General features: G+C 47.5%; 1 protein-coding gene across 3 annotated transcripts in view; it reads left to right on the top strand.

Annotated features, from left to right (window-relative positions):
- Positions 1–25,933, top strand: part of PCSK5 (proprotein convertase subtilisin/kexin type 5) — a 1,619,480-nt gene that overhangs the window by 1,005,292 nt on the left and 588,255 nt on the right. For all 3 annotated transcript variants that reach the window (XM_069625842.1, XM_069625844.1, XM_069625843.1), the window contains exons 14-17: positions 5,139–5,282; positions 8,176–8,278; positions 11,404–11,597; positions 24,330–24,414. In XM_069625842.1, the coding sequence (XP_069481943.1) occupies positions 5,139–5,282; positions 8,176–8,278; positions 11,404–11,597; positions 24,330–24,414 (526 nt within the window). The remainder of the gene's footprint in view (positions 1–5,138; positions 5,283–8,175; positions 8,279–11,403; positions 11,598–24,329; positions 24,415–25,933) is intronic.

A 25,933-nucleotide genomic window follows, 5' to 3' on the forward strand; every position in this document is an offset into this window, starting at 1 on the left:
ATTTTGGGACACTGCCCTCCAAATGTCCCTACTCCTGTCTGTACACCTTGATGTAGACTGCAAGAAAACTAATGATGAAACTGACTCTTTTCTGAAGAGCAGTTAGAATGGATCATGGCTAACTATAGGCTGGCCGTCCTGAAGATCGGCTTTAAACAACCTCTCAAATCAAATGAGACCATAACCACCGTAGGGAAATTCACTACCAGACAGATGGGACCTTTTGCATATAGGACTAGACTCGGTCCAGAATCCCTTTTATATTTCTCTTCTCCTCTGAAGGACACAAGGATATATAATCTGCATGACGTAGGAATCCAAATCCTAAACTCGGATACAGTGAAAAGCCGTGGTCTCCAACATGTGACTAATCGCTTAACACATGCCAACATGTTTGGAATTATTTTGGTATCATCTTTGTATTCGCTACCAGTACCTGCACCTTGTCCGGATTAAGAAATGGATAATTGCTGCTGGTCTTAGTCAGAGCACGGAGAGAAGCTGATGAAACCACAACAAACCAAGCAACAGCCTCCACTTTCAAACAAGCACGTGCTGCTCTGGGTAGTAGGGGGTGAAGACTTCTCTTGGGGTGCTTCTAGTAAAAGAAAAACATATTCAACTACAAAGTTGGTCCTGAAATAATAAGTGCACATATACAAATACCCATCTGCAACCAACGACCAGGAGAGAAACTGTACCTGGGTCACCTCACCCAGATAACCCAGAACTTCCTGTTTACTGTCTCCTTCTGCCACCTTTTCCCATTGAGTTTCAGGACCTCACCAATCTGGTTCTTTTGTCCCTGCACGGGAGGTGGTGTTACAGTGTTTGTCATTTACAAAATGACTGCTACGCCATGCCCCCTGTTTCTGTGCTGGGCTGCCATGTTTCAATGGTATCCCACATTGGTGAGGGTCCCAGTTCTTGGCGGTGGACCACTTTGTGGTGAACTCCTGGGTAAGTGTTGGGGTGTTGGTACTAGCAAGCCACTCCATGGTCCGGTGATGTGATCCTCTTAATGGGGGCTTTTTTGCAGCTTCCAAAGTGTGGTGTGTGCTCAGTCGCTTGGCAGTGTGCAGTGTTACTAGTGGCTGCGCTGATCCTCACTCTCTCCGATTGGTGGTTCGCTTTCGTCTCACGATGCAGAGCACTCCGCTGGCTGGAAATGCTGGTGCTGGAAGCTCTGATACATTATGCTACTGGGTGTGTTTCACCTGATTTCCTGCAAAATGTGGTTGCCTGTAGTAATAGAAATAAGACTGGCAAGCTTTTGGTTTCAGGGGATACAAAGTGGTGCCATTCAGTTACAACCTAGCAGTTGGGTAGGGAAATCTCAGTCGTGGAGGTTGGGGTGTGCTCCCTCCAAACTGCCATCATCCCCCTCTTGGGTAGGACTGGTTCTGGCTTCAATCTTGGTAGGCTTCCCACCAGTGGGGTTTCCATCCCTTCGTGACAAGTTCAACTTTTTGACAGTGTCACAAGTATTGGCATTCAGCAAGTGGAAGGCAATGCGCTGCACTGACTCGTCTTCATGTCCTACTGCATTCTAGTGGTTTTAGAGGCCAGATTGTGCATGAGGTTGCTACAGTGGCTACTCCTATGTTAGTGGTCTTAGTTCCAGGGAAGCATGTCACGCCTTTTGCATGTCCTGGACAGTGTGCATCGAGATCCTGCATGGTGGTTCCTGCGAGTCATTGCTCTGGCAACCTTTAACCCATTTGACAGTGGTCACAAATGCCTCATTAAAGGAATGGGGATCTCACATGTCGGACCTTATGGTGAGTGAACTTTTAGTCTCAGAAGCCCAAGAACACATCAATTTGCTACAACTGAGGGGTTCTGGTGGGCCCTGGTCATCCTCCTCCCCCAGTACGAAGCAAATGTGTGTTGGTCCTGATGGGCATCTAGGTCGCCATGCAATACCTCAGCAACGGAGGTGGTGTGGGTTTGATGACTCTGTGTAGAGATGCAATTCAACAGTGGTTCTTGGCTCTGGAGAATGACCTACCTCTGACCGCAGCCCATATATCCAGAAAAGAGGACTTTGTGGTGGATTCTCTGAGCTGACAGACTTGGTCCTCCCACAAGTGTGAGCTCTGCAAGGAAGTTCTCGAGGAAATCTCCTTTTGTGGGGAACTCCTCAGGTGAACCTCTTTGATTCCAGTATGGACAGGAAGTAAGAGTTGTTCTTCTTCATAGCAGTATCAAGGATAACAATATGCATTCTTTCAGGTAAGGCCTCTTCAAGTCTTTAAACGCAGTTATTGGTGCAGTTGAAGCCTCAATATTTGGCATAGTGGATGGTGTGGAAGCCGAACATGGCTGCTTCTCGAAGCCGTCTCCTGGTTTCAGAGCCCACTCCTTGCTGTCGAAGCCGAGGAAAGCTGTGCCATTCATCCTCCTGCCAGGCACCCACTGTCGCAGCCGACTATCTGTTGCCCAAAGTGGAGAGAAGGTAGGGATGGGGTGGAAGCAAAGAAAACCTTCCCTTCTAAGACGAGCGCGCATCACTGCGGCTAGAGTAGTGCAGGCTCGAGCGTTTCTTTCTCCCAACCAGTCTCCTTTCTGGATAATCTGCTTTCCTTGGCGTGGTTATGCCTTCAGATTGTCACTGTAGAGAGTATCTAGCCGCCATCTCAATCCTCAAGAGGACCCTATGATGAACCCATGGACTTTGTTTCTCCTCCCAGAGGGGGAGCCACCCCCTTTGGGACAAGGAAGGTGAGCCTGCTCCACTTCACACCCCCCAGGGGACCAGGCAAGTGGGATCTCTCTGGGTGTGACCCCATCCCCCTTTTGGACTAGAAATCCCTAAGTAAGGCTGTTAATACCCTTCCCTTTAAATCAGAATCCCAAATATGTGTTGGCTAAATGGGCATTGAGCAGTACCATAGCGTGTGGCGCCCTTTAAAGGTGGCTGGCTTGGTTTGTGACCTGGTTCTATTAACGCCCATACCTGGAGACCAGAGCCAAGGGTGACCCCTCTCTCCTTCCAGGAAGGAACATAAGATTCCAGGCCCATGCAGAAGTGGAGATAGCCAGCCAAAGGGCTAACAAGAGCAGTCTGTGCTGGAGCGCAGCAGAGGAGATGCCTCCCTTCCAGGAGGAGCCCGAGGGTAGAACCATAAATGGAACATCGTGGGTGGAGAAAACCCAGAGTCTGCGGAACGCTGCCGAGTTCAGGCAGGCGGAGAGCCCGAAGACTGCTGCACCGCCGAACCAAGGGAGAAGTGAGTCATCACCAAAGTGGCACACAGGACTTATTGATCCAGAGGGCTTTGCGGCCTTCTCTGCCCTGCCAGTGAGGGGTGAGGGAGGATCCCTGTCTTGGACATTTATCAGGTGGGCATGTGGGCCTCGCTGCACATGTTTGCACAACATCACTGCTTGGATTCATCCTCCCAACCTGTCCTTGGTGGATTGCTTGTACTCCTCTATTGTTCTGCAGTCCCTTAGCATCTGAATGGTGGAACTGAGGTCATGTGGTGTGGTGGCTCCATATATACTGGCCCCTACGCCGCATCCAGCTTGAGGAGCGCAACAGTGCCAAATAGAGCTAACGCAGAGCTGCCTGCTAACAAAAAGGTTTGTGAAGGCAGCTAGCTCTGAAGATGGAATATCCTAGACATCATTGATGGGGAGGGGTGAATGGGGCTGGAGAGGGACGGTAGGGGGAATCCATTCGGTAAACATTCATCAGAAAGAAAACATCCAAGAGGTAAGTCATTTGTTCTTCTCACCCTCTTGAACTCCCTCTGGCAACTGATGCATGTGAAAAAGCACTACATGCATAGTTACATTTCTTACCGATGCACCAGTTTCTTTTGAGACTGCTACCCCCGTTCTTTGCAGAAGGAGATCTGCAGTTTCGTTTGACCAGTGTGGCCAATGCAGAGACCCACATGCTATTTGGGTTCCTCCCACATAATCATCTGGTGCTGTAGCAAGTGCAAAAACACTCCACGGATGCATTCCTCCCCCTACACCTCGTCCCCTACCACATTTGGGTCCTGCAGTAGATTCAGACATGTTCATTTTAATTCCCACTTCCCTTGAATAAAGGCTTGTGGGGGTGGGGGGTTCAGTTTTTTGTGCTTCTGTATGCCTACAAAATGCATGTGGAGTCCTTCTGCTTTTGCCATCTCCCATGCACACAAGATGTGCTTAGGTTGCACGGCCCCGCCTCGCAAATCCACACCCCACAAACCATATATCCTGAACCTCTCTGCCCAAAGACATTCCACCTAATTCTCTGTCTATGGCTTCTTATCGATTTACTTGAACTCTACCTCAAATATCCCACAAACCCCTACTTGAAGCACCCAGAGCCTCCCTTGCCTCTTCAAATGCCAACCATCGACTATCAAGAGTTTCTACTTTTCTGACTTTTTATAAAGCCTCAAAGACAAACCTAGTACAACCTCCTATTTCTAACCTCGGCCCAAACATGTAAAGTTTTATCTGGGCAACACCATGGAAATTCTGTGGGCTCCAGTTGTAAAATAACTGTTCCACTCGTGCTTAATCGTTACATAGGACCAAACACCTCTCACCAACTAATACTCCGTACCCTTACTGAGAACTTAACTTCATTTATTGAATGTCTGAGTGATGTTTGTGTGCATATTTTGTGTGTGGTTAATTGGTTCATTGTTGGTCAATACTTGGTTGATTCATCCTCTGTTATATGTGTTAATAACATTGCTTTGAGTTAATTAGCAATATCTGATTAAGCCAGGATCTGATATGACTTCATCAGAGCAAGTTTTGATTTTTGCTCATGATCAATGCCCCTGGTACATGTAACAATGATATTAAGATGTGTGATGCAGGGATTTCAAAGCAGCTGCAAATGGACATTATGCGTTGGAGTACAGTCGCGATACTAGTGAAGGTCTATGCATATGTAACCGCTCAATCTTTAGTTTCTGCGTTCGCATTTCCTATTATGCTCTTGGGTATGCTTCTGAAGCGCGGAAAGCAGTTATGCAGGACTGGCCTAAATCAATTAGAAAAATGTTCAGTGTCTTATAGAAATGGCTAAATTCCTCTTAGAGAGGGCCATTACAGATGAATAATCACTTTATTTTAGATATGCTCTTGAATCTAACATTTGGCCATACGTTACTTTGAAGGCAAGTTGAAAGAGTGGTCTCTCGTTCTTTACGGCACGTCCATGCAACCCTACTCTCCACGGAACGATTTCCCTAAAGTGGAGCGTGTACGCTCCAGTCCAGTGGAGAAGCCCACCGAGGATTACATCTTGGACGACTATGCAGGTGAGGGTACTATTAATTGCAATGGTCCTCTTTGGGCGGGTTAATGCCTGGTTGTGAAAGAATACTGTACCTCGAAAGTAATTGTGGGGGCCGAGGAAGCCTGAGTTAGCATTTGCTCAGTTCTTCTTTTTGGTATTCGGAGCATGAGTAACCAGGCAACCGCGATGCCTGTACCGCAGTGTGTTACGATTTCAAATGGCTCTTGTTCTAGGCAATGATTTGAATGCATTGTTTTTCATTAATCCATACAGTGTGCGGTTGGCATCCTCCCCTTTTCCCAATTAATTGCTCAGACCCTTCTAGGGTGGGTGCCATTGATCTCCTCAGCATTCCCTTAACATCCACATAATCTCTAGTACTTCTGGAACACATGGAACTGGCAGTAAATTGCCTGACTTCCCCAAAAGCCCTTTAGATCTTGGTAATAGACCATTTATTTTATAGAAGTAATTAAACAGCTTGTACTTTGTTTTCAAATCACATATGCATTGCTCATTTTGGAAAAAATATATAATCTCTACAATGTTTCCCACATATAGCTATTCTACATGTGCTACGCAAAACTAGGACGCAATGTTGCAAGACCACTAAACCCCCCTCCTCCCGGTCTCCCCATTGAGCATAGTCTGCTAGTAGCAGAGTGCTCATCACCAGCCAAGGGAATCTCCATGTTGTTGGAGGGCTGGGCTGCTATGCAAATTTTGGTCAGCCAAGCGCCCTCGCCATATGTAAGTGTCAGGAGTGTTTGGGAGGGGTGCGCTTGTGCCAACCTCCCACCAGCCCTCCCCCACTTGGGTGCTGAGAACGTTTTTCAAGGGACTGCTCTTAAAGTGTCTGCCCCATGAAATAACATCAGTTTTACGTTTGTACACACCAACCTCGGGGTGGAATTTGGGCCTTGTGATTGAAATTGTAATTCGTGGTTCAAACGCTGTAAGGAGGCCGGTGGTCCGAAAATGTCCTGGTTTCCTTTGCCCTGAGCGTTGCTTCCGATGCACCTGCCGTGAACGGGCACTGGGCAGTTATTCACCCAGCGAGCTTATTTTACTCTTGCATCCCTATGTGAAGTGGGAATGTTCTAGAAATACTCATCACATGCCGCTAAAAGCAAAAATTAGCTCTGGATCAATCTCCAGGTGCACAATAGTGTGGGTGTGTGCAGAGTCACTGCAGGGATCTCCAAATATGCAATTTGCATTTTTTATTTTTTACAGCTTGGGTTTCAAACTTTTCAAATGCCCAGGTGGTATAGCACAATACTGTGCTGTCCTGTCATCCATTTACAAGTTGCAGGCTCAGTAATACTCTTTGCAGACCCCTTTTGTACAGAGCCTCATTGTTGGGCAAAATAGGGAGGGGGCTGTGCACTTTGCCCACAAACATTCCTAATGCTCCCAAATGTGAACTCGTTCCGATGTTTAATGGGGCATCTAACGGGCAGTCACCCAAGGAAGTTAGTCCGCTGCGGGGGTTCTTGAACACGTGCCTAGCCATGGAAGTCTTCCTCTTAGCATCTTATGGAGGACGGGAGGGATGGGGTGATACCACCTTTCCACCCTCACATCCTTGCCCACCCACAAGCCGGTCTACCCACGTCATGGGTCTACAACCTTTGACTAATTAGATGTTTTCAACTACCACTCTGTACCCTTGCCAGCATAGTCGAGTGTGAGGGATCATGAAAGTCATAGTCCACCACGACTGGAGAGCCACACGTTGCAGACCCATGACTTGGGGAAAAAAAGTGGTTTGCACCCGGCAGTGACTCTGGTCTCCCTATCGTTTACCTTAACTCTGGGATCTCCCAGTACATGTATCTGTTCTGGTGAGAGCTGGCCGGGAGGGTGGCCCTTTCTTCAGATCCTCGGATACGGGGGAGCGAACAATAGCCCTGAAATCTCCTTTATAATACCAATCTCTATGCTCCAAAAAGTCAAACTTATTGCTGCACCAAGTTTCTTCTCACTGTTACCCGCTTATTTCTCTTGTAATCTCCCCCTTCCCTCTCTCCTGTCCTTTTCCCGCTCCTGGATCGCACTTCCCCACATGGAACGTTGCATTCAGCGCTATATAAGAAATCTACATACTATATACAAGTATATTTTTATATGGCTGAAGCAACTTGGGAGAACATGTTTTGTGAATCACTCCCTGCAGGTTTATAGCAGAAGATGGCTTTTCAGTGCAGGGAAGAGTGCATTCCACCGCATTGTACCATAAATGAGAGCGCCCAACCTCTTACTGCAGGTCCGAGGCTGCGCGGTCTTGTGATTGTTGAATTTTACATTCAACAAACGGGTTTGCGGTTGCCTCTAGCTCAGATGAGTCCCCTCCGAATCTGAGGATTTGCTGTGAGACCTTGCAGTTTCTAGATGCTTCTAGTGTGTTTGATGCAGATGTCCCCAAATAATATTTTAGAGAGCTGCCAATTTCTGAATTGCAGTTCCTGGGGTTCCACGCACCCCTCTGTTGGCCCTTCGGAGAGCCCCTCTGCTGAAATTCCACATACATGAACATGATAGGAACTGTCTGATTGGTTTGCAAGTGTCCCCTCTATACATTTTATTACCCAAGAAATTGCATTATTCGTTGGGGGAAAAACCCTGAAATTTCTATTAGTTTGTTTTGTGTGTTGTGCTCTCCTGTTAAATATTGGCACATGCCTTTACAGTTGAAGTAGGCAAAGACCTCTCCAATTAGTGGTACTTAGCTCAACTTCGAATTTTAAACCTTGACCGCCGTAGGATACGCACTCCTTGTTGTCTCGTACTGCAGAAATGTCCATTGCTTAATTGGGTTTTATTTCGCTATTTCCAAACCTTGTCCCGCAGATAGGATAACGGGTCCGAATCTTAATCGCTAGTAAGAGGTCTTATTTTGTTTTCGATTGCAGGTCCATGTGACGCGGAATGCAGTGACGTAGGGTGTTCTGCAGCAGGGCCGCGCTTCTGCAATGACTGCCTTCACTTCTACTACAAAGCGAAAAACAACACACGGTAAGATGAAAATCGAAGGTTATACTTGTCAGTGCGTTTGTGTTTGCTGACTTTTTTCTCCTCTCATGTTGCTGCCTTCATGAAAAGCTGTCGGAAAAATGCACTCATGGGATTCTGTTGCTTACGAGCTAGGTTTGTGCTTCATAAAACCCACCACATAACATATACGATGCTGTGCATGGCACAGCCCAGAGGTGTCACTTGTGGGGTGCTGGGGGGAGTTATAGACCCAGATCCTTTGGTTGCAGCCTTGGATAGAAGCTTGGGGGCTACAACCAAAGGGCTAGCTAGCCCCAAGTCACTACAGTCTCAACATTAGCATAGCTCCACTTATTTTGCAGCCCTAGCAACACCCCGGTACAGCCTGTGATTACTACTCGTGCCTCGCTTTCAGCACTGCTCTTCCCACAGTAGAAAGACAGAAGAGGTGATGGACGGAAGGTATAGAATTAATCTTCACCTTAGGCATTGCTCTGGGTAACCCTCTAGGCCACCGTTCTTCGCCTGCCAAACCATTACAAATGGGAAAAGACCATATGCAAATCAGGCTTGGTCCCACCCAAAAGGGGCAATCCAGCCCAAACCTCTTGGCCACATCTCCTCTGCACACCAGAGGTTAAGATTCATTCCAAACCTTCCAGCCATCACCTCTTTTGTTTTGCTTCCCACAGTAGAGGCACTCTGCTGTCTGGGGATGTTCACCTATGATGCTTGTTTTTTTTAATAACGACTTTATATGTGTTTCCAAAATGTGCAACCCCCTCTACTGAAGCTCTGCATGTAAAGCTGTAGTTTTCTTTCCATGCTGAAATGGAGCGTTGAAGCATGGGTGATGTTGGTGTACACTTTATTATGTGTTTGATACAGTGCTAACGTTCCACCTTACATAAAACTATAACATAAAAAAAGTCAGGAACAAATCACACATTAATATCCTATCCTAGAAAACAAATTGAGCAGCAAAGAGATGGTCCTGTGACATTAGTGAGCGAGGGGACTTACTGCAATGGCTTTTCTAATATAAATGTGTTCAGAATTGAAAAAAGGGGAGGGGGCAATATAGCGGGCCGGAGCACGTAAGCACAGAGAATTTCTCATTGCTAGTATTAATAAAAAGATATTACTTCAATGTTTAGCAGATTTATAAATCAATTTTCTTAAATCCTGAAGAATAAAACGGAGGCAAAAGAAGATCAATAAGTCGGAGTATTCCGATCTCAATAGCTTCTGTCTACTTCCCAAGGGTGTGGAGCAGTGAACTGCATGTTCTGATTTAACGACCAGAGTTTAACAGATTTGCTTAGTAGTTTATCCTTGGGTTTAGTACAGAGCCGATCTCCTCGAACTCTGTGATGCGGACTACCTGAAACCTTGCATTAGTCCGTGATTGGGAGCCACCAGGTGGGTCCGGCTAGTCTATTACCTGCCCCAGCCTACTCGGCACTGATGTACATGGAGGTAGCAGGGTCTTAAAACACGCACACCCACACTCACCTGCTGAAGGAGAATGTGGTCTTGTGGGCTTGCAGGGCGTTGTGGCGTGTCAATCTAAGCATTCAGCTCACAGGCCACATTTTCAACTTTTAATGGAAGGAATAGGAAAAGGGTTAAGTAAGGAAAATCTAGTGTCCGTGAGAGGGGGCAGCAGCTTTGGGAGCAATTAGGCTGGCTGGTTAAGTGTTAAGCAACTTATTCATAAAGGCCTGAGATCCAGCTTTTCTATTGAAAGCAATGTGATTGCAGCTCATCTTAATCCAAAGCACCAAGAAATATCTCTTGCCACTTTCTCAGTAGTGTTCCACGCCGTGGCTCTGAAACCCGCTTCATAGGAGCAGCAGATAGATGTTGAAGGTTAGAGGGCAATTGACAGTCTTTTTCGGAGGCCTGCCCACCAGGTTGTGGATGTGTGCGCAGCGCGACACTGGAGACAATGTTTGAATCGAGTCAATCCGGCCAGAAACCTATGGTCCGGGATGACAGCCTTAATCTTGGTGTGCTTTGAACTTTCCCACCGGGCAACTTCCTCACATAATTGAAAGGAAATTGTGTAGACATTAACATAACACCAACTTGGAACCAGTCTGTATGAGTGATCAGCCAAGACAGACCCCCTGAGCTCAAGAGGGAGCCCTCAGAATGAGCTTTACCAGGAAATACTTTTTAGTGTTGGAATGTGAAAAACACAGTCAAACGGATTTACCACCGGCCAAATAGATTCAACACCACCTATTGTGACCCGAAAAGAAGATGCTTGTTTATGTCCTGATGAAGTCAGGGGGAAGAAAAAACACATCTCGCTGTTTGCCTGAAACTCGAGTAGACAACATTACATCTCAAGTTCCTCTTTAGGATCCCGATTGGTTTCTCTTTGGTTTACAAAAAGAATTGGGGCAATTGTATATATTGAAACCACGTGACAATATATGGCAGATATATTAAAATAGTGATGCATTGTCAGAAAACAAATTATATTTGCATCACAGGTCCAATTGTAGGAATGTTTTTGTTTTTTTTAGACATTGACTGCTTGGTTTGCGCAAGGTATGCTTGTTTGTGAATGAGTATGTATGAAATTGCATGAATGAGTCAGTATGCGGATCACAAGATGGTGCTATGTGAACATGATAACATGGTTCTAGTATAGAATATATGGTATGTCTTGCATTCATGTTTTAATGATTGTAGTTTTTTACACTGTCTTTTTATATATGATTAAAAAAAAAAATAATGAATAAAATATGAAATATTTGCAAAAAATGAACCGGATTTTGTATTAATGATTATTAGAAGGTATTGAATTTGAACTTCTATGAACGATTCAAATGCAACGAGAGTCCGTACATGTTTCTCTTGACAACTGTACTTTTTGTGATGAAGGTGAGAGGGACAATCGAGATCCCTGCAGAAAGACGTGAGCATTTTGGAAGCAGAAATAAAAACCTTTGCTATCCCCTCATGTACTTTTGAATTTGGAAAATGTTCATTTTGTTTGCTAAACTCCTCAATAATTTGAAAGGGATAGAAAAAAAAGAGTGTGTGAAGTGCAGGTTGTTCTCATTTGTTTGCCCTTCAAAAGTCCTCAAACTCTTCATATAAATGACACTGTTTTTCTTTGGCCCTGGCAGGATCTGTGTCTCGGAGTGTCCAGTTGGTCACTACAGTGCGGACAAGAAGCGGTGCAAGAAGTGCTCGCCGAACTGTGATATGTGCGTGGGAAGCCGAAGTGACCAGTGCACCGACTGCAAGTCTGGCTACTATCTGAACGAGGAAACCAACAGCTGCATTGCAAACTGCCCAGATGGCTTTTACCTCGATGCCGGTCAGTATTCTGTACCACCCATCTTTCTAAATGGGACATTTGCAAATTTAAGGTCATCCTTCGTATGTGAACTGCCTTCTTCATAACACCAGCCAAGATCCTTTCTATGCATTCCATGTGCTCACCCCATCAATCAACTCTTACTCTCCCCACCTGTCAGGCCACCTTATGGGACACCCTAGCGATGAATGCAGCCTCCTTACATAAGCCAGCAAGGTTTTGGTATTACGCAAGGGGGTTCAGGCCTCAATACCAAATACCCCGCCACCTTTGGTGCATATGGACATTGCTTTGGTCTGTTGGTACTCTTTTGCACGAGACTAGCAGGGGATCCGTTTATCCTAAAGAGGGAAAGTTCTAGGCTGTGGGTGGGGATCTCCAAATTTTCACAGGCCTTCAAATAAAAATAATTGCCCTTTAGACAAAACAAATGGGCAGGCGGCACCCTTAGTAGCAACCAAGCCATTTATTGCCAGAATCTCCATTTGTGGTCTGCCACAATGCCTTGCACCCTCAGCCACCTTTCTCGAGCTTCCCCTCATTCCCCCCCTTCATCCGGCTCGGGTGGAAAGTGTCTGAAAAAGGTTATTATAGAACCTTTTAAAATCCCTACCCTGCTGGCTCAATAGAACAAGTGGAATGTAAAATGCATGGTCCAATTGGTGGCGTTATTAAAAAAAACAATGTGTGTGATGGAATTGCTTTCAATTCAAGCAATATCCTCCGAATGGAAACACTGTGCAGCATCTCCAAAACACAAGACCGTTGGCCATTGTTGGAAATGTCTTGACGGTCTGAAATGTGGATGTTCCTTAGATGGGGGCGAAACACCTTGGTCAGAGCATGCTGGGCCTAACCTGCCAGAGGGCTTCCTTAGTCACAATAGTCCAATTCTCAGTCACAAAGTTTACAATACAGAGCTCTGCGAGATTCGCTGCTCTAACTCAACCTCTAACTGGAGACTTCTCCCATTCCTTTTGCAAAGACTTTTTTGTAAAGTCCTAATGCTTACTACACGGCCCTTGACAGCTCCTTGCTAAGGAGCAAGGCTGTAACGGGCACATGTTTGTAAGTCCTGTCTGAAGGTTCTGGTTTTGGGAGCACTTCGCTTGTAGTCGGAAATCTCGGGCATTTCGAGGGATCTGTTTTAAGAGGTTCCTGTATCGAGTGCTGGAGGAAGGCTTCTTGCAGCCTCGAGTGCTTACAAGGCCAGGAGCCCCTCTGCCGCACCTCAGCTGCTCTCTGCAGGATGTGAGGTGTTTCTAGCCTAAGCAGATGAGCGCCAATTTCTAGATGCCTTGTCTTTCCCGCTCTGTCGTTCATTTGCTTCATCCTTCCATGGCCCTGTCCCCCCATGTGTAATTTACCTTTTCTTTCTCGCCCCTACCCCCACCCCCACCCCTATGTATTTCTGAGGCCTGTGATGAGCTCCCTCCTTTCGCCCTCCCTTCTGTCCAAAACTGCAGGAAGCTCACCTGCAGCCATTTTACAGAAACCTTGCAGCCGTGCAAGTGCAATTGCCAAGAAGGTGCTCTTGTGCAAAAATCCTATTCGTACAATGCATTTTTCCAGCAAGACTAAAGACGAGTGTTGGAGCAAGCATTTTCTGGTGCAAAGATGCATTTAATTAATGTTTTTGCACTAAGACAATTTTCTCACTAGTGCTCATTAACTTGCACCACTGGAAAGTTTATGGAAAACTGCCCCTTGAATCTTATTACAGAAAATGCGAACTGGTGCAAGTGAAATTAACACCAGCCCAAAAATTCCTTCATTGTTTAAAACTTATTTTTCCAATGCACACTTGCCCCAGAGAGAAGGGCAATCACTGCTCTGGTAGAAAAATGCATTGTAAGATTGTATTTTGCACTACTGTTTGTGCCGTAGTGCTAATTGCATTTTCAGTGGTGCACACTTTCTGTAATGCTGCCCCTTGCCTTTTCCATACAGTCTCCGTTTCTCCCCAGTTTCAATTGTTTCCCTATGGTCCTTTCACTGCTTCATAGTTGCCAACATGACCCATTCCAATCTGTAGGTGCTTATCCAGTCCTAGTTTTTGCTTTGCATTCTGAGGCCTGTAGTCCGTTTTATAATGGGAAAAGCAGAACTACAAATCCCAGAATGCAAAGGAAACAGGACTGTATAAGCACCTACAGATTGGAACGGGTCATGTTGGCAACTATGCCATGTGGGTCAATCACGCCCTAAAAGCCTAGCTCTATTGCTTTCTCTCCCTGACTGCCCTCCTCTTTTGCACAATTCGACACTCTTTCCAATTGATTAGCATTCCCCACTTTTTCCTGCTTTTTGCATTTTTCTCTCTAGTTTTTCTTTCCTTCTTTATTGATCGATTTCTTGCTTCCTTTCCCTTTATCCTCGTTTTGCTGCTGTTCTTTCATTTTCTTTGTTTCTTCGCCTTTCTTCTTTTGCCCTTTTCCCTTTGTCCTCGTTTTACTGCTACGCCCTCTGTTTCCATTGCCACCTAATTGGGGGTTGGGTCAATTGTGGTGGGTACATTTCTGTGCCAAGCGGGATGGCTTTACCTGGTGTGGATGACAGTGCCTGACCGGAGGAGAGGAGTGTGGACAATGAGCCTGATGAAGGTCCATGCCTGATGGGGAGGAGTGTGCTTCATGGGGAGGAGTGTGCTTCATGGGGAGGAGTGTGCTTCATGGGGAGGAGTGTGCTTCATGGGGAGGAGTGTGCTTCATGGGGAGGAGTGTGCTTCATGGGGAGGAGTGTGCTTCAGGGAGGAGAGTGGGCAATTTTCCTGATGGGGATACATGGGCTACATGTATGGGCAGATCCTGACAGGGGCTGATGATTCCCAATGAAGTAACAATGATGTGTGTTGGAGGAGGGTGCTGTGCTGAGCATGATACCGTCTATTGGGTTGAACATATGATGCTCTGCATGATTCACTGAGCTGCCATACACCACTGCTGCGTTTAAGTGTTAGACACAGGGAGAGACGTGACACTGGTCCATTCCTGTAAAACCAGCATGATGTACTTCTCCACAAATCATTTCCGGTAGCCTATCTTTAGGGTGAGCAGAAGCACTACGTTTACCCCTTTCAAGCACCTCGAACAATCACTGTCTTTAGATGGCATTGTGAAAGACCTTGTCATAGGGGGCAAAGGTGATTGATTTGTGATGCATTATTGGTTAAGTGGAATTATTATATAAAGCTTACTGACTGACATATATTACACGGCGTGCAGTAGCGGCCATGTATTTATTGTTAAGTTGCTGAAGAGCACTTTTTGGCCAGCTCATAACTTAGCCCCCCCTGGACAAATTCTCACCAAAGTTTCCAAACAAAGTATATGGCCTTCTTAGATTCATTTTGCGAAGTGTGGTGAACTTTTGTCCAGAGGTGGCAAAGTTATAAGGGAGGTCTCAAAATGTGTGGTTTTCCTCATAGATGCAATGGAAAAAAACATTTGCTCAAGCCTACAGGCCAAACCGCTGGACGGATTCACACCAAATTTGTGGCAGGAGCGGCGGCTTGGTCCTGAAAGCGTGCTTTTGTTGATTGGTGTAAATCCAACCAGTGTTTATTTCTTTTTTTAAAAGGCCAAAAAGTATGTAAAAAAAATAAAAATGTGCGATTTGGTCCGCAGACTCTCTTACCTGTTCGCTGCCAAACAGTCCCCTGGACCAATCAAGGTCCGGCATGTCAATGGACATCGAACGCACCTGCTGATTTGGTGGTGAAAAGCGTGAGATGCATCAGATATTTTGAAACGGTCGCCATGTTGAATTCGCAGACAGCCGCCGTTGTCGGCGGACATCGCAGTAAAACCATACTAAAAAACACAACATTGCACTTGTCAAGCTAATGAAACAATCTCTGTGGAGTTGAGGGGTTGTTTTCCACCTTCGAAGTTCGCAAACAGTTCGGGGCAGCCCTGTAATGTTCACGAACATCTCAGGTGTTCGGGGCATTACAGGACTGGTGAAAAGCAGTTTTTGGATGGCTTATAACCTTGCCGCCACTGAATGAAACTGCATGACATTTTGTGACATCATTCTAGATCTGACCTTGAATGGTTCTACAAAGTTTAGTGCTCTTTTGCCAAGAGGGAACAAATTTCAAGTGGGGGTCGCAAAATCTTTGAAATGCTAATAAATTTGGTGCCGTTTCACAAAGGTTTGCAGAAAGATTTAAGACCCAGACTTTAATGTGTTTGCAAAGTTTGGGATTTTGTGAGAGCGGGCAAAATTAGATAGGTTTGAAAATGTTTAAATGGCTTAGAACTTTGTTGCTGTTTGACGAATGTATACAAAAGATTTTAGGAAGATTATAAACCCAACCGTGAATGTTTTTTGCAAAGTCTGAATTGGCTTTGTGAAGTGTGACTATTTTATGTACGTAAGTGTTGTCACTTTGCAAAAAATAAATCATGGACAGATTTGCAGCAAAGACGTGCAAGGAGCATTGGCAAGAACCTGAAAGCATGGTTTTGCAAATGTGTCTGTGTTTTATGTTTTGAAAAGAGTCGTAATGTAGGCAAAATCGGGATAGGTTTGAATGGGAATTCTTTTTTGCCTGTGGCAAAAAATCTTCCCGTGGCTACAGCTCGGTAATGCTGCGCAGGATTACATCAACAGATTGCTGTGACTACTGCTGCATGCACTCCTAGACAATGTGAATCGTCAGATAATTACTGAGGATGCTGAACCATGTGCCCATGTGGTCACCAGGCCACCCCTTCATATCAGTAACCCTCTTTATTTGCGGCCATACCGGGACAAGATATTGGGATTGCATGCTGGAGTCATTTCCACAACCTCACAGCAATGACTTGTCCCACAATCCACACGCATTGAGAAAGACACTAGAGAGTAGACTGACTTCTAACAATAAATATAGCACCAACAATGGTTTTCAAGACTGTTTTATTACGACAATAGTTACTTATTGAATAACCCAGCACTAAGGTGAACAGGGCTCACTCTCCTATTCAAAACCTAACACTTGAAGAAGGAAGGGCACCTTCACAAAAGAACCTCATCACCAGCAGCAGGGTAATCCATTTCAAGTACTAGATGAAGGGTAGTGATCTACCCATTCGAGGGGATTGGGTCCTCCGACATATTCCATATCTATGACAACTAATGTCCACAGCTTTGCTGCTTAGGAAAATCTTTGGCGTCTGCGTCCTGCGTCGATGACGTCGATGCGCCGTCCCCGAGGTCCTCCTCAGACGGCCGACGTCACCCGATGTGATAAGTAGGACGCACGACGCCCATAGCCTCAGTTCCATTTTTTCCGTGAACATGTTCGCTTCGTGAATCTCGGTACGCCTCAACTCGTTGGAGTTTGCTGTTTTCAATTCTCGATTCGCTGAACCAGTTCGGTTTGTTGTGTAGACCTGTTCGTGGCGATGTCTTCTTCGTCTTCAACCCCGAGTCCGGTCTTCAAGAAATGCGGGGACTGTGGGTCCAAGATGTCGGTCACGGACTCGCACGATGCCTGCCTCTGGTGCCTTGGGGAGGCCCAAGATATGGACGGCTGTGTCGACTGCCAGTCGCTCACGGCAAAGGCCTTGCGAGAACGCAAGAAGAAGCTGTCGGTACGCCGGGTGTCTAAGCCCCGGAAGTCGAGGTCTGCGGGGCTTTCGACAGATGACTCGATGGACGACTCTCCGCGTCATCGTCGGAAGTCCAGTGGGTCTCCTTCCAGGAGTCGGTCTCGCCACTCCTCCGCCTCTTTGAGGCATTCCCGGAAGCGCCGGCATAGGTCACCTTCCCTGTCCTCTTCCGAGGACTCCGCCCGTCGGCGGGTCGCTTATCCCTCCATGCAAGCGACACCGGAGGAATGGGCTTCCTTCGGGAAGCAGATGCTAGCGATTCTTGAATCGCAGGGCAGCGGTCCGTCCTCGCCTCCGAGTGGGGTCGGTCGGCACCGGTCGAGAGACACCGCTCGTATGCCTTCGGGCTCGGGTGGTCAACGCGTCTCGCGGGAGAGGTCCCGCTCGGACAAGGGTAGCCGTTCTCACCATGCCCGTTCCAGGTCCCGGTCCTCGACGCGCTCGAGACCGCGTGATCCTGTGCCGTCTTCGAAGAAGACGTCGACGCCTGTGGTGCGAGGTTGTCGGCGATTTCTCTCGAGGCTCTGCCTCCGAGGGGGTCGTCGGCGTCTAGGTCGTCGAGAGACGCGCTCGGAGCTCCGGCTTCGAGGCCTGTGTCGACGCCGCTGATGCTGGCGGCGCTGCAGCTGACGTCGATGCTGATTTGCTCGACGTTGACGCCTTTTCTGTCGATGCCGGCACTGCGGTGGTGTCGGAGGGGCCCCGTGGCACGGGGTTTGCCCCTAGAAAGGCTCTGGCTAAGGTCAGGCACTGCTTTGGTCCCCAGAGGTCTTCCTCTCCCCGTCTGGAGTACATTTCAGAGGGTGATGAAGTCTCTGATGGCGGCTTGGTTCCGATTACGGTTCCCGATGAACTTATCTCGGGCCATAGCCAGTTTGATGACCTGCGGCAGTCGCTGCATGATGCCAGCGGACTGGACACCTCTCCGGAGGTGGAGTTTTGTAGGCCGGAGCCTGGCACTCATGCCGATTCTTCATATCGGCGCCTTATGTCTCGGGTCACCGAGTACTTGGGTTGGTCAGCTCCCCCAGGGGAGTTCGTTCAGGATGATCTCACAGACATCCTTGATCTCGGTCCCCCCACTGACCCGGTTTTGCCTTTTCATATGGCTCTGCAGAGAAGGCTGACGGCGGCCGCTTGGACTGCTCTGGAGAGTCTCCCGGCAGTGGGCAAGTCTTTGTCGCGAAAATACCGTCCAGCCAGTAGCAACCCCTGCTACTTGTCTAGGCACCCCACTCCGGAGAGTTTGGTGGTGCAGGCGGCTATGGCCCCGGCAAAGCAGGCGTCGTATCCTACCATCCCTCTGGATAGGGACGACAAATGTTTTGACGGCTGGGCGAAGAAAGTGTTTTCTTCGGGGGGTATGGCGCTTCAGGCGGCCAACTCCATATGTGCCTTGTCTCGTTTCACACACACTCTGTGGAACTGTGTTGCGTTAGCGGCTGAACATATTCCCGAAGGGGACGAACAGGATGGTTTCTTTGCTATGGTTCAGGATGGCAAGGATGCCATGTGTGAGGCTGTTCAGTCGGGTTTGGACTTGGCGGATTGTGTCAGCCGGTCCATGGCGGTGAGCACCGTGATGTGCAGGTTTGCGTGGTTGCGGAAGTCTGGGTTCGCTCCTGATGTGCAGTCCCGGCTCCTCAACATGCCCTTTGACTGTGAACACCTTTTTGGCAGCAAGGCTGATGAGAGCCTTGAGAGGTTGCTGCAGCAAAGTCGTTGGGTGCTGCAGTTCGCCAACCTCTGCCTTTTCGTCCTAGGGGACAACAATGGAGGGGAGGTTCCTTTCGCTATTACTCGTCCTTCAGTAAAGCGAGGGGAGCTAGCAGTCAAAGAGGCCATCGTAAGAGTGCCAGAGGTGGAAATAAAGGTACTCGAGGTGCCAAGGCCGCTCGGGCAGTTGCCTCTTTGCCCTCGGGCAACACCGCAGCCGCTACCACTCAGTCATGAGGCCAGGTCCCATGGTTCACCGGTTGGGGGAAGGCTGGCGCAGCATCTTGTAGAGTGGCAAGCCATTACTTCGGATGTGTGGGTTCTGGAGATCATAACCCACGGCTACTGTCTTCCTTTTCGGCAGAGGCCTCATGACAATCCACCAGGGAGCCTCTCTTTGAAGAGTCTGCATCTGCTCCTTGCACAGGAAATTCAAGCCCTGCTGGAGAAAGGCGCCATAGAACTGGTGCCTGTAGCGGAGAGGAACAAGGGATGGTATTCCCCTTATGTTTTGATATCGAAGAAAGACAGGGGATTGCGACCCATAATGGACTTGCGCGGTTTGAACAAACTCCTCAGGAAGGACAAGTTCAAGATGGTGACTCTCTCAAGTCCTCCAGGCCCTTCAACTTCAGGACTGGTTGGTGTCTCTCGACCTCAAGGATGCTTACTTCCATGTGCCAATCCATCCCAAGCACAAGAAGTACGTGAGGTTCGCGGTTGGCGACTCGCACTTTCAGTTTCACTTTCAATCCTGCACTTTCAATCCTGCGATTAGGATTGACCACCGCCCCAAGGGTTTTCACCAAGCTGATGGTGGTGGTGGCAACGCATCTCAGGCAAGGGGGATTCACGTCTACCCCTACCTGGACGATTGGTTGATCAGGGGAAGCTCTCCCGAGCAAGTCCTGGATCATCTGTCCGTCACCTGCCACTCCCTTCACAAGCTGGGCTTCTCCCTCAATTTAAAGAAGTCCCATTTGACACCAACGCAGGGGTTCCAGTACATCGGAGCAGTGCTCGACACGTCCCTGGGGCAGTGTTTTCCTCCTCAGGTGAGGGCTCTTCACATTCAGCAGATCTCCCAGCGTCCGAGTTCTTGAGACTGCTCGGCCTCATGGCATCCTGCATTCTTCTGGGGCCAGAAGATCGTCTGCGGATGAGATCTTTGCAGTGGGCACTTAAGCTCCAGTGGTCTCAGTCCTCCGGCAGGCTGTCGGACCCTGTTCAGGTGCCGCCCTCGGTAGCCCGGGACCTTCTGTGGTGGGCCGTCGAGGGCAATCTGATGAAGGGGGGCCCCATTTTGGCTGCCCTGGCCGGAGGTGACGATCGTGACGGACGCATCCCTTACGGGATGGGGAGCTCTTGCCAACGAGTTGACAGTCAGCGGTCGTTGGTCTCCGTCGGAGTCCAGACTCCATATCAATCTGTTGGAGCTGAGGGCCGTCAGGCTAGCCCTGAAGGCTTTTCTGCCGACTGTGCGCGGAAAGAGTGGCCTGATTCTAATGGACAACACGGTGGCCATGCACTACCTCAACAAAAAGGGGGGGGGGGCAGGGTCACTTCCGCTGTGCAAGGAGGCGATGCAGCTCGAATTCTGGGCCATCTAGCAGGAAGTTTCGATCTCGGCTGTTCATCTGGCCGGAGACGACAACGAGACGGCGGACGCTCTGAGCAGGCAGAGCTCGATCTCTCAGGAGTGGGAGCTGGCTCAGGAGATTCTCTTGGAGATCTTCGCCCTTTGGGGGACTCCTCAAGTGGATCTCTTCGCCTCCAGTGTCAACCGGAAGTGCGAAAGGTTTTGCTCGCGGGAATTTCCTCCAAAAGGAGCCTTAGGAGACGCGTTCGTGGTGGAGTGGTCATTCCCACTGCTGTACGCGTTTCCTCCAGTCCCTGTAATCCCGCAAGTGCTGCGGAGGTTACAGAGGTTCGGTTCCCAGATGATCCTCATTGCTCCGGCGTGGGCCCGGAGGACGTGGTACCTGGACCTTCTAGACTTGTCCATCTACCCTCCACGTCGTCTCCCCTACCGAGACGATCTGCTCTCACGGGAGGGGGGGGGTTCAGGTTCTCCATCCAGAGGTCAGATCCCTCAATCTTCACGCTTGGCTTCTGAAAGGTTGAGGTATAAGGATTGGGACCTCCCTGAAGACGTGATGGAGGTGTTGCTCTCGGCCAGGCGGCCGGCAACTAAGTCTCTGTACCGTTGCCGTTGGAGAAAGTTCTGCGACTGGTGCAGAGTTCAGAATGTGGATCCTTTTGAATGTGACATTCCCATGGTTCTGTCTTTTTTGCTTTCTTTGGCCCACAGGGGCTTGCAAGTGGGGACCATTAAAGGTTACCTGGCGGCGCTGTCTATATTTAAGCGCTCGTCTGAAGAGTGTTCCGATTTTAAAACTCCTTTAATTTCGCAGTTTTTGAAAGGGCTCACTAATGTGTTCCCTCCGTCACCTTTTCTGGTGCCAGGTTGGGATTTGAACCTTGTTCTTAAGTTTCTTATGGGTGCTCCGTTTGAGCCTTTACATTCTTGCCCTTTGAGGCTGTTAACTCTGAAAACTGTGTTTTTGGTTGCGGTTACTTCCGCTCGCAGAGTGAGTGAGTTACAGGCACTTTCAGTTAAGCCACCCTTCACTGTGTTTCATAAGGACAGGGTTGTCCTTAGAGTTCGTCCTTCTTTTCTTCCGAATGTGGTTTCGGACTTTCATTTGTGCCAGAAGGTTGTTCTTCTGGCGTTCTATCCTCCTCCACATCCTGGTAAGGAAGAGGAGAGGCTCCATAGGCTTGATCCTAGGAGAGCGTTGAGCTTTTTTATTTCGCGCATGTCCCGGGTCAGAGTGGACGATCAACTTTTCATTGGTTACGCTGGAAAGCGTTTGGGACAAGCTGTGACGAAACAGACTTTGTCTCGTTGGATTATTTTAGCTATCTCCGAGTGTTACCGCTTGGCGGGTAAGGATCGTCCGGCTGGCTTGCGGGCCCATTCTACCAGGGGAGTGGCTGCGTCTACTGCTCTGCAGAGGGGAGTTCCTATTCGTCACATCTGTGATGCAGCCACCTGGGCTTCAGTACATACTTTTTTACGTCACTACTCCCTCGATTCCATCAGAGGGCAAGATCTGGCCTTTGGCAAGGCAGTTCTCTATTCCGCAATTTGATTGGGCACGCTAAATTTGTATTCTAAATTCCTTCCCACCTCCTTGCTTGGTACTGCTTTGGGAGTCTGTCATAGATATGGAATACGTCGGAGGACCCAATCCCCTCGAAGAACAAGTTACTTTCTTACCTGGTAACGTTCTTTCGATCGGATGGTCCGACGACATATTCCATATCGCTCCCTCCCTGCCTTCCCCGCTGCAGAATTTCTTTTGCGATTGCAGCTTGCGTTCCGCAAGGCCTTGTGTGTCTGACTGGCAGAAAACTGGTGGCACACGTTCTGGCGAAAAAACTATAACTGAGGCTATGGGCGTCGTGTGTCCTACTTATCACATCGGGTGACGTCGGCCGTCGGAGAAGGTCCTCGGGGACGGCGCATCGACGTCATCGATGCAGGACGCAGACGCCAAAGATTTTCCGAAGCAGCACAGTTGTGGACATTACCTGTCATAGATATGGAATACGTCGTCGGACCATCCCATCGAAAGAACGTTACCAGGTAAGAAAGTAACTTGTTCTTCTACTGCCCTGCAATTACTTGATAATCATGTACTCTTATTTGATTATTGGGGCATGTAGCATGGCCAAAGCCCTAGGTTTAAATGGGAGGAAAATAAATTCTGCTTGTGGCTGTAGCCCAGAGTGCTGGACGGGATTGCAGCAAACTTGTGCAAGGCGCATCAGCAAGGACCTGAAAGGATGCTTTTGTAAATCTGTCCTGTTTTACTTTTTTGAAAGTGTCAAAACGTAAGTATAACAAATTGCGATATAACTTTCCTGCTGTGAACAATGGGCATGGCCCTCAGCAAGGACAAATGTCTGCTGTGATTTGCCTATGGGGGTATACGACATGGTTTGTGGACACTGGCCATGCAAGCCAGGAGCACTGGCCATTGGTTACATTATGAGGGTGTACTGGACACTGAACTTGGATGCTGGGTAGGTGCTTTGGATAACGGGGTAGGTTTGGTGGAGCTGGGCTCATGGTCAAGCCTCATGCTATAAGCAATTGAACAATGACTTGCATGTGCTGCTGATAACGATACACATAAGTATGTGTTGCAAAAAACTTTTGTTAAAGGAGGTTTATTGTTTAATATATGTTAAGAGGCATTATTATTAACTTGTATATAGTAATGTAACATTATGAAACATTTTCACTTATAAAAACCTATTCAATTGACAGGAAAAACTTTGTTAAAGGGACGTTACGGTTAAGATGTACTGCACCCTTGTGACTCCTCTGCCCCAGCAGTTAGCTAGTGGCCTCCCACCTTGGCACTTTCCTCCTAGGCACCCATGCGTGCTTGTCCATCCGTACTGGCTCTTTTATTTATGCACTTCTGTCACTGCACAATGCATATGTGCATTTATAGGAGCACTATGTATAATTGTTTGATATACGTATGGGAATGCAGATGCAAAAGATTTGTAGAACATTAGGTGGCAGCTGGTGGGTGGAAGTTTAATATGTTGATAGGCTATATGTAGAGGTTTTTTTAAGTGATTGGTGGATATATCTGTGAATGGTTTAAAGCAGGCAATGAGGGAGTGTTACAAACATAACAGTAAATAGAGTAGTCCTGGGTGTTGGTCTTAGCAGTGCACTGTGGTGGCACAAGTTATGGTTGCTTAGCTTTCCATAACTGGCGAGTTTCTGGGGGTTTTCGCTTTTACCTGTAACCATAATGTCCCTTTATCAACGTTTTTTCACTGAATTTCATAGGTTATTATTGGTGCAACTTAACCATAACGTCATTTTAACACAGTTTTTTCAGTGAATCTTATATATTCTGGACTATCTTTGTACAAAGGAACTACATCTTGCACATTTGATCTGGCTCTTCCTGCCTTTTGTGGTGTCTTGTTTTGATGTTTTGTGGAGAACAGCACTATAAAGTCATGTAGGATCTGCACACAATTCAAGTAAAAAATAAATAAAAGGTTGCTGTACTCACCTATTCCAATTTGGCATCCTTCAGCTCAGTCAATGGGACATGAAGCAGCGTGCCCTTTTCTGCATGATTATATAGGCACATTGTTGAATTTCTGGGGAAAGCAAAAATAATGCACCTGAATGAAACCAGAGCTCATTGGTATTTTTTTAAAGAAACATATTTTGCATATTTCACATGCACCGCTGGTAATGCTGAATAACTTTTTTAAATGAGATGTTTATTACCTCTATCCTCCCTAATGTGCAGTTACAGGTCCCCTTTTTACTCTGGCCAGCCATTAAATAGACTTCCTTCTTTATTTAAAGGTAAGAACCTTTGCCGGAGATGCCCCGAGAACTGCAAGACCTGCACCGCAACGCTGGCCTGCACGGAATGCAGCCATGGCTTTTGGTAAGCAATCCTGCATTACTCTGACTAGGCTGCAACAGCTGGCATTCTGACGTGTGTGCGCACACAGTATTTGGAATTTCTCCTGTTCCTTTTTGACCATAATGCCTTGCCTTCTGAGTGTCTGTGCTGATGGAGCTGATGCTGCTGTGAGACCTTTGCTCATCATCAGAAAGATGATGCTCAGGATGAGGAATAGAATGGCCCCTCCACATGCTGCACACTGACAGGTGGTTAAGGGAATTAAATGCGGGCCTCCATTTTATAAGGTGGGATACAGTCACTGATGTACTGAAGAAGCTAATATTTCATTTGAACATAAAAACTAACTTGGAGCAGAGACAAAACCCATTGACGAGTCTCCTGCTGGGTCTCTGACATTTTCTTAAATGACCTCCATCGCATGGACTTGTATGACTATCCTGGTAATGGAAGATGGCAGCATCTTAGAAGCAGGAAATGTGTAAACAACGCAATTGGCCTTTTCCCAGGCCCAAAAGCGTGTGGCCATTTTCTACAGGGCATGTGCACAAATAGCGTGGAAGGACTTTGCCATAGGATCCAGAGCTGCTATGTAAGGCACAATGCTCACTAAGGGACACTGTCATGGAATTGTCCATATACTTAGTCATTGAAACCAATGAAGACTTGCCGTGAGTTGGAAGTGGGGAGGCTCTGGATAACACAGCCAAGCCGATGATGATATAGAAGTGGTTACGGATCCAAAGTGGAGCATTAGAAGGAGGGGGTGGAGACCAAGAAGGAATGTGTACTTTCAGATCAAACTGTCAAACACTGTGAGAGTTCAAGAGCAAACCGCTAAATGACTCTCTGGTTAGTGGTCGGTGGTAACTGCACCATTGCAGATAGGCAATGACATACTGCGGGCCTTGTATAAGGACAAAAATGTTCCTGTTCTTGACGGGAGCCTGCTATGGTCTACCAGCTTCTTGCGCACTTTACGCCCTTCTTGGATGTTATCGGTCTCTGCAAATCAGTTGGCTTGGAGCCTCTTTCACCTGCCTCCTCTGCTTTCTTTGCTCCCTTCTGGTCAATAAGGAGCAGCAGGGATTCTGCCCTGGAACACATCAACATCTGACTAGGTGGCAAACCTGTACGCTTTAAAAACAAGCCTATATGGCTGTTTTGTCGGCTGCTTTTTTTTATCGAAGCTGATGAAATCCTTGAACATGACTGGTTTCCTCTATTGTAATCCATTCTAGTACATTCAGACAAGTTGCAACCAGTGCAAAACTAGGCTGACGACTGGGCCTCAATCTGAAGATTACCGGGCAAGCACACTTTAAAATCACGAAATGAATGCCCTCCACATCTAAGATTGAAATCCTTTGTAACTTGCAAAAGGATGATTGGATTAAGTTCATACTTTATGGAGCTGGCAATAATGTTCCAACTACCAAATTCATATTAAGAATGTGCACATACAAACCGCCCACCACGGTTCAGGTTTAAGGAAACACTGCAGCGTTTCTCTCAAATCAATCTAGACGTGCCTGCAGAT

Source organism: Ambystoma mexicanum, chromosome 6p, assembly GCF_040938575.1.
Source record: "Ambystoma mexicanum isolate Mex_15411 chromosome 6p, UKY_AmexF1_1, whole genome shotgun sequence".
Lineage (NCBI taxonomy): Eukaryota > Metazoa > Chordata > Amphibia > Caudata > Ambystomatidae > Ambystoma > Ambystoma mexicanum.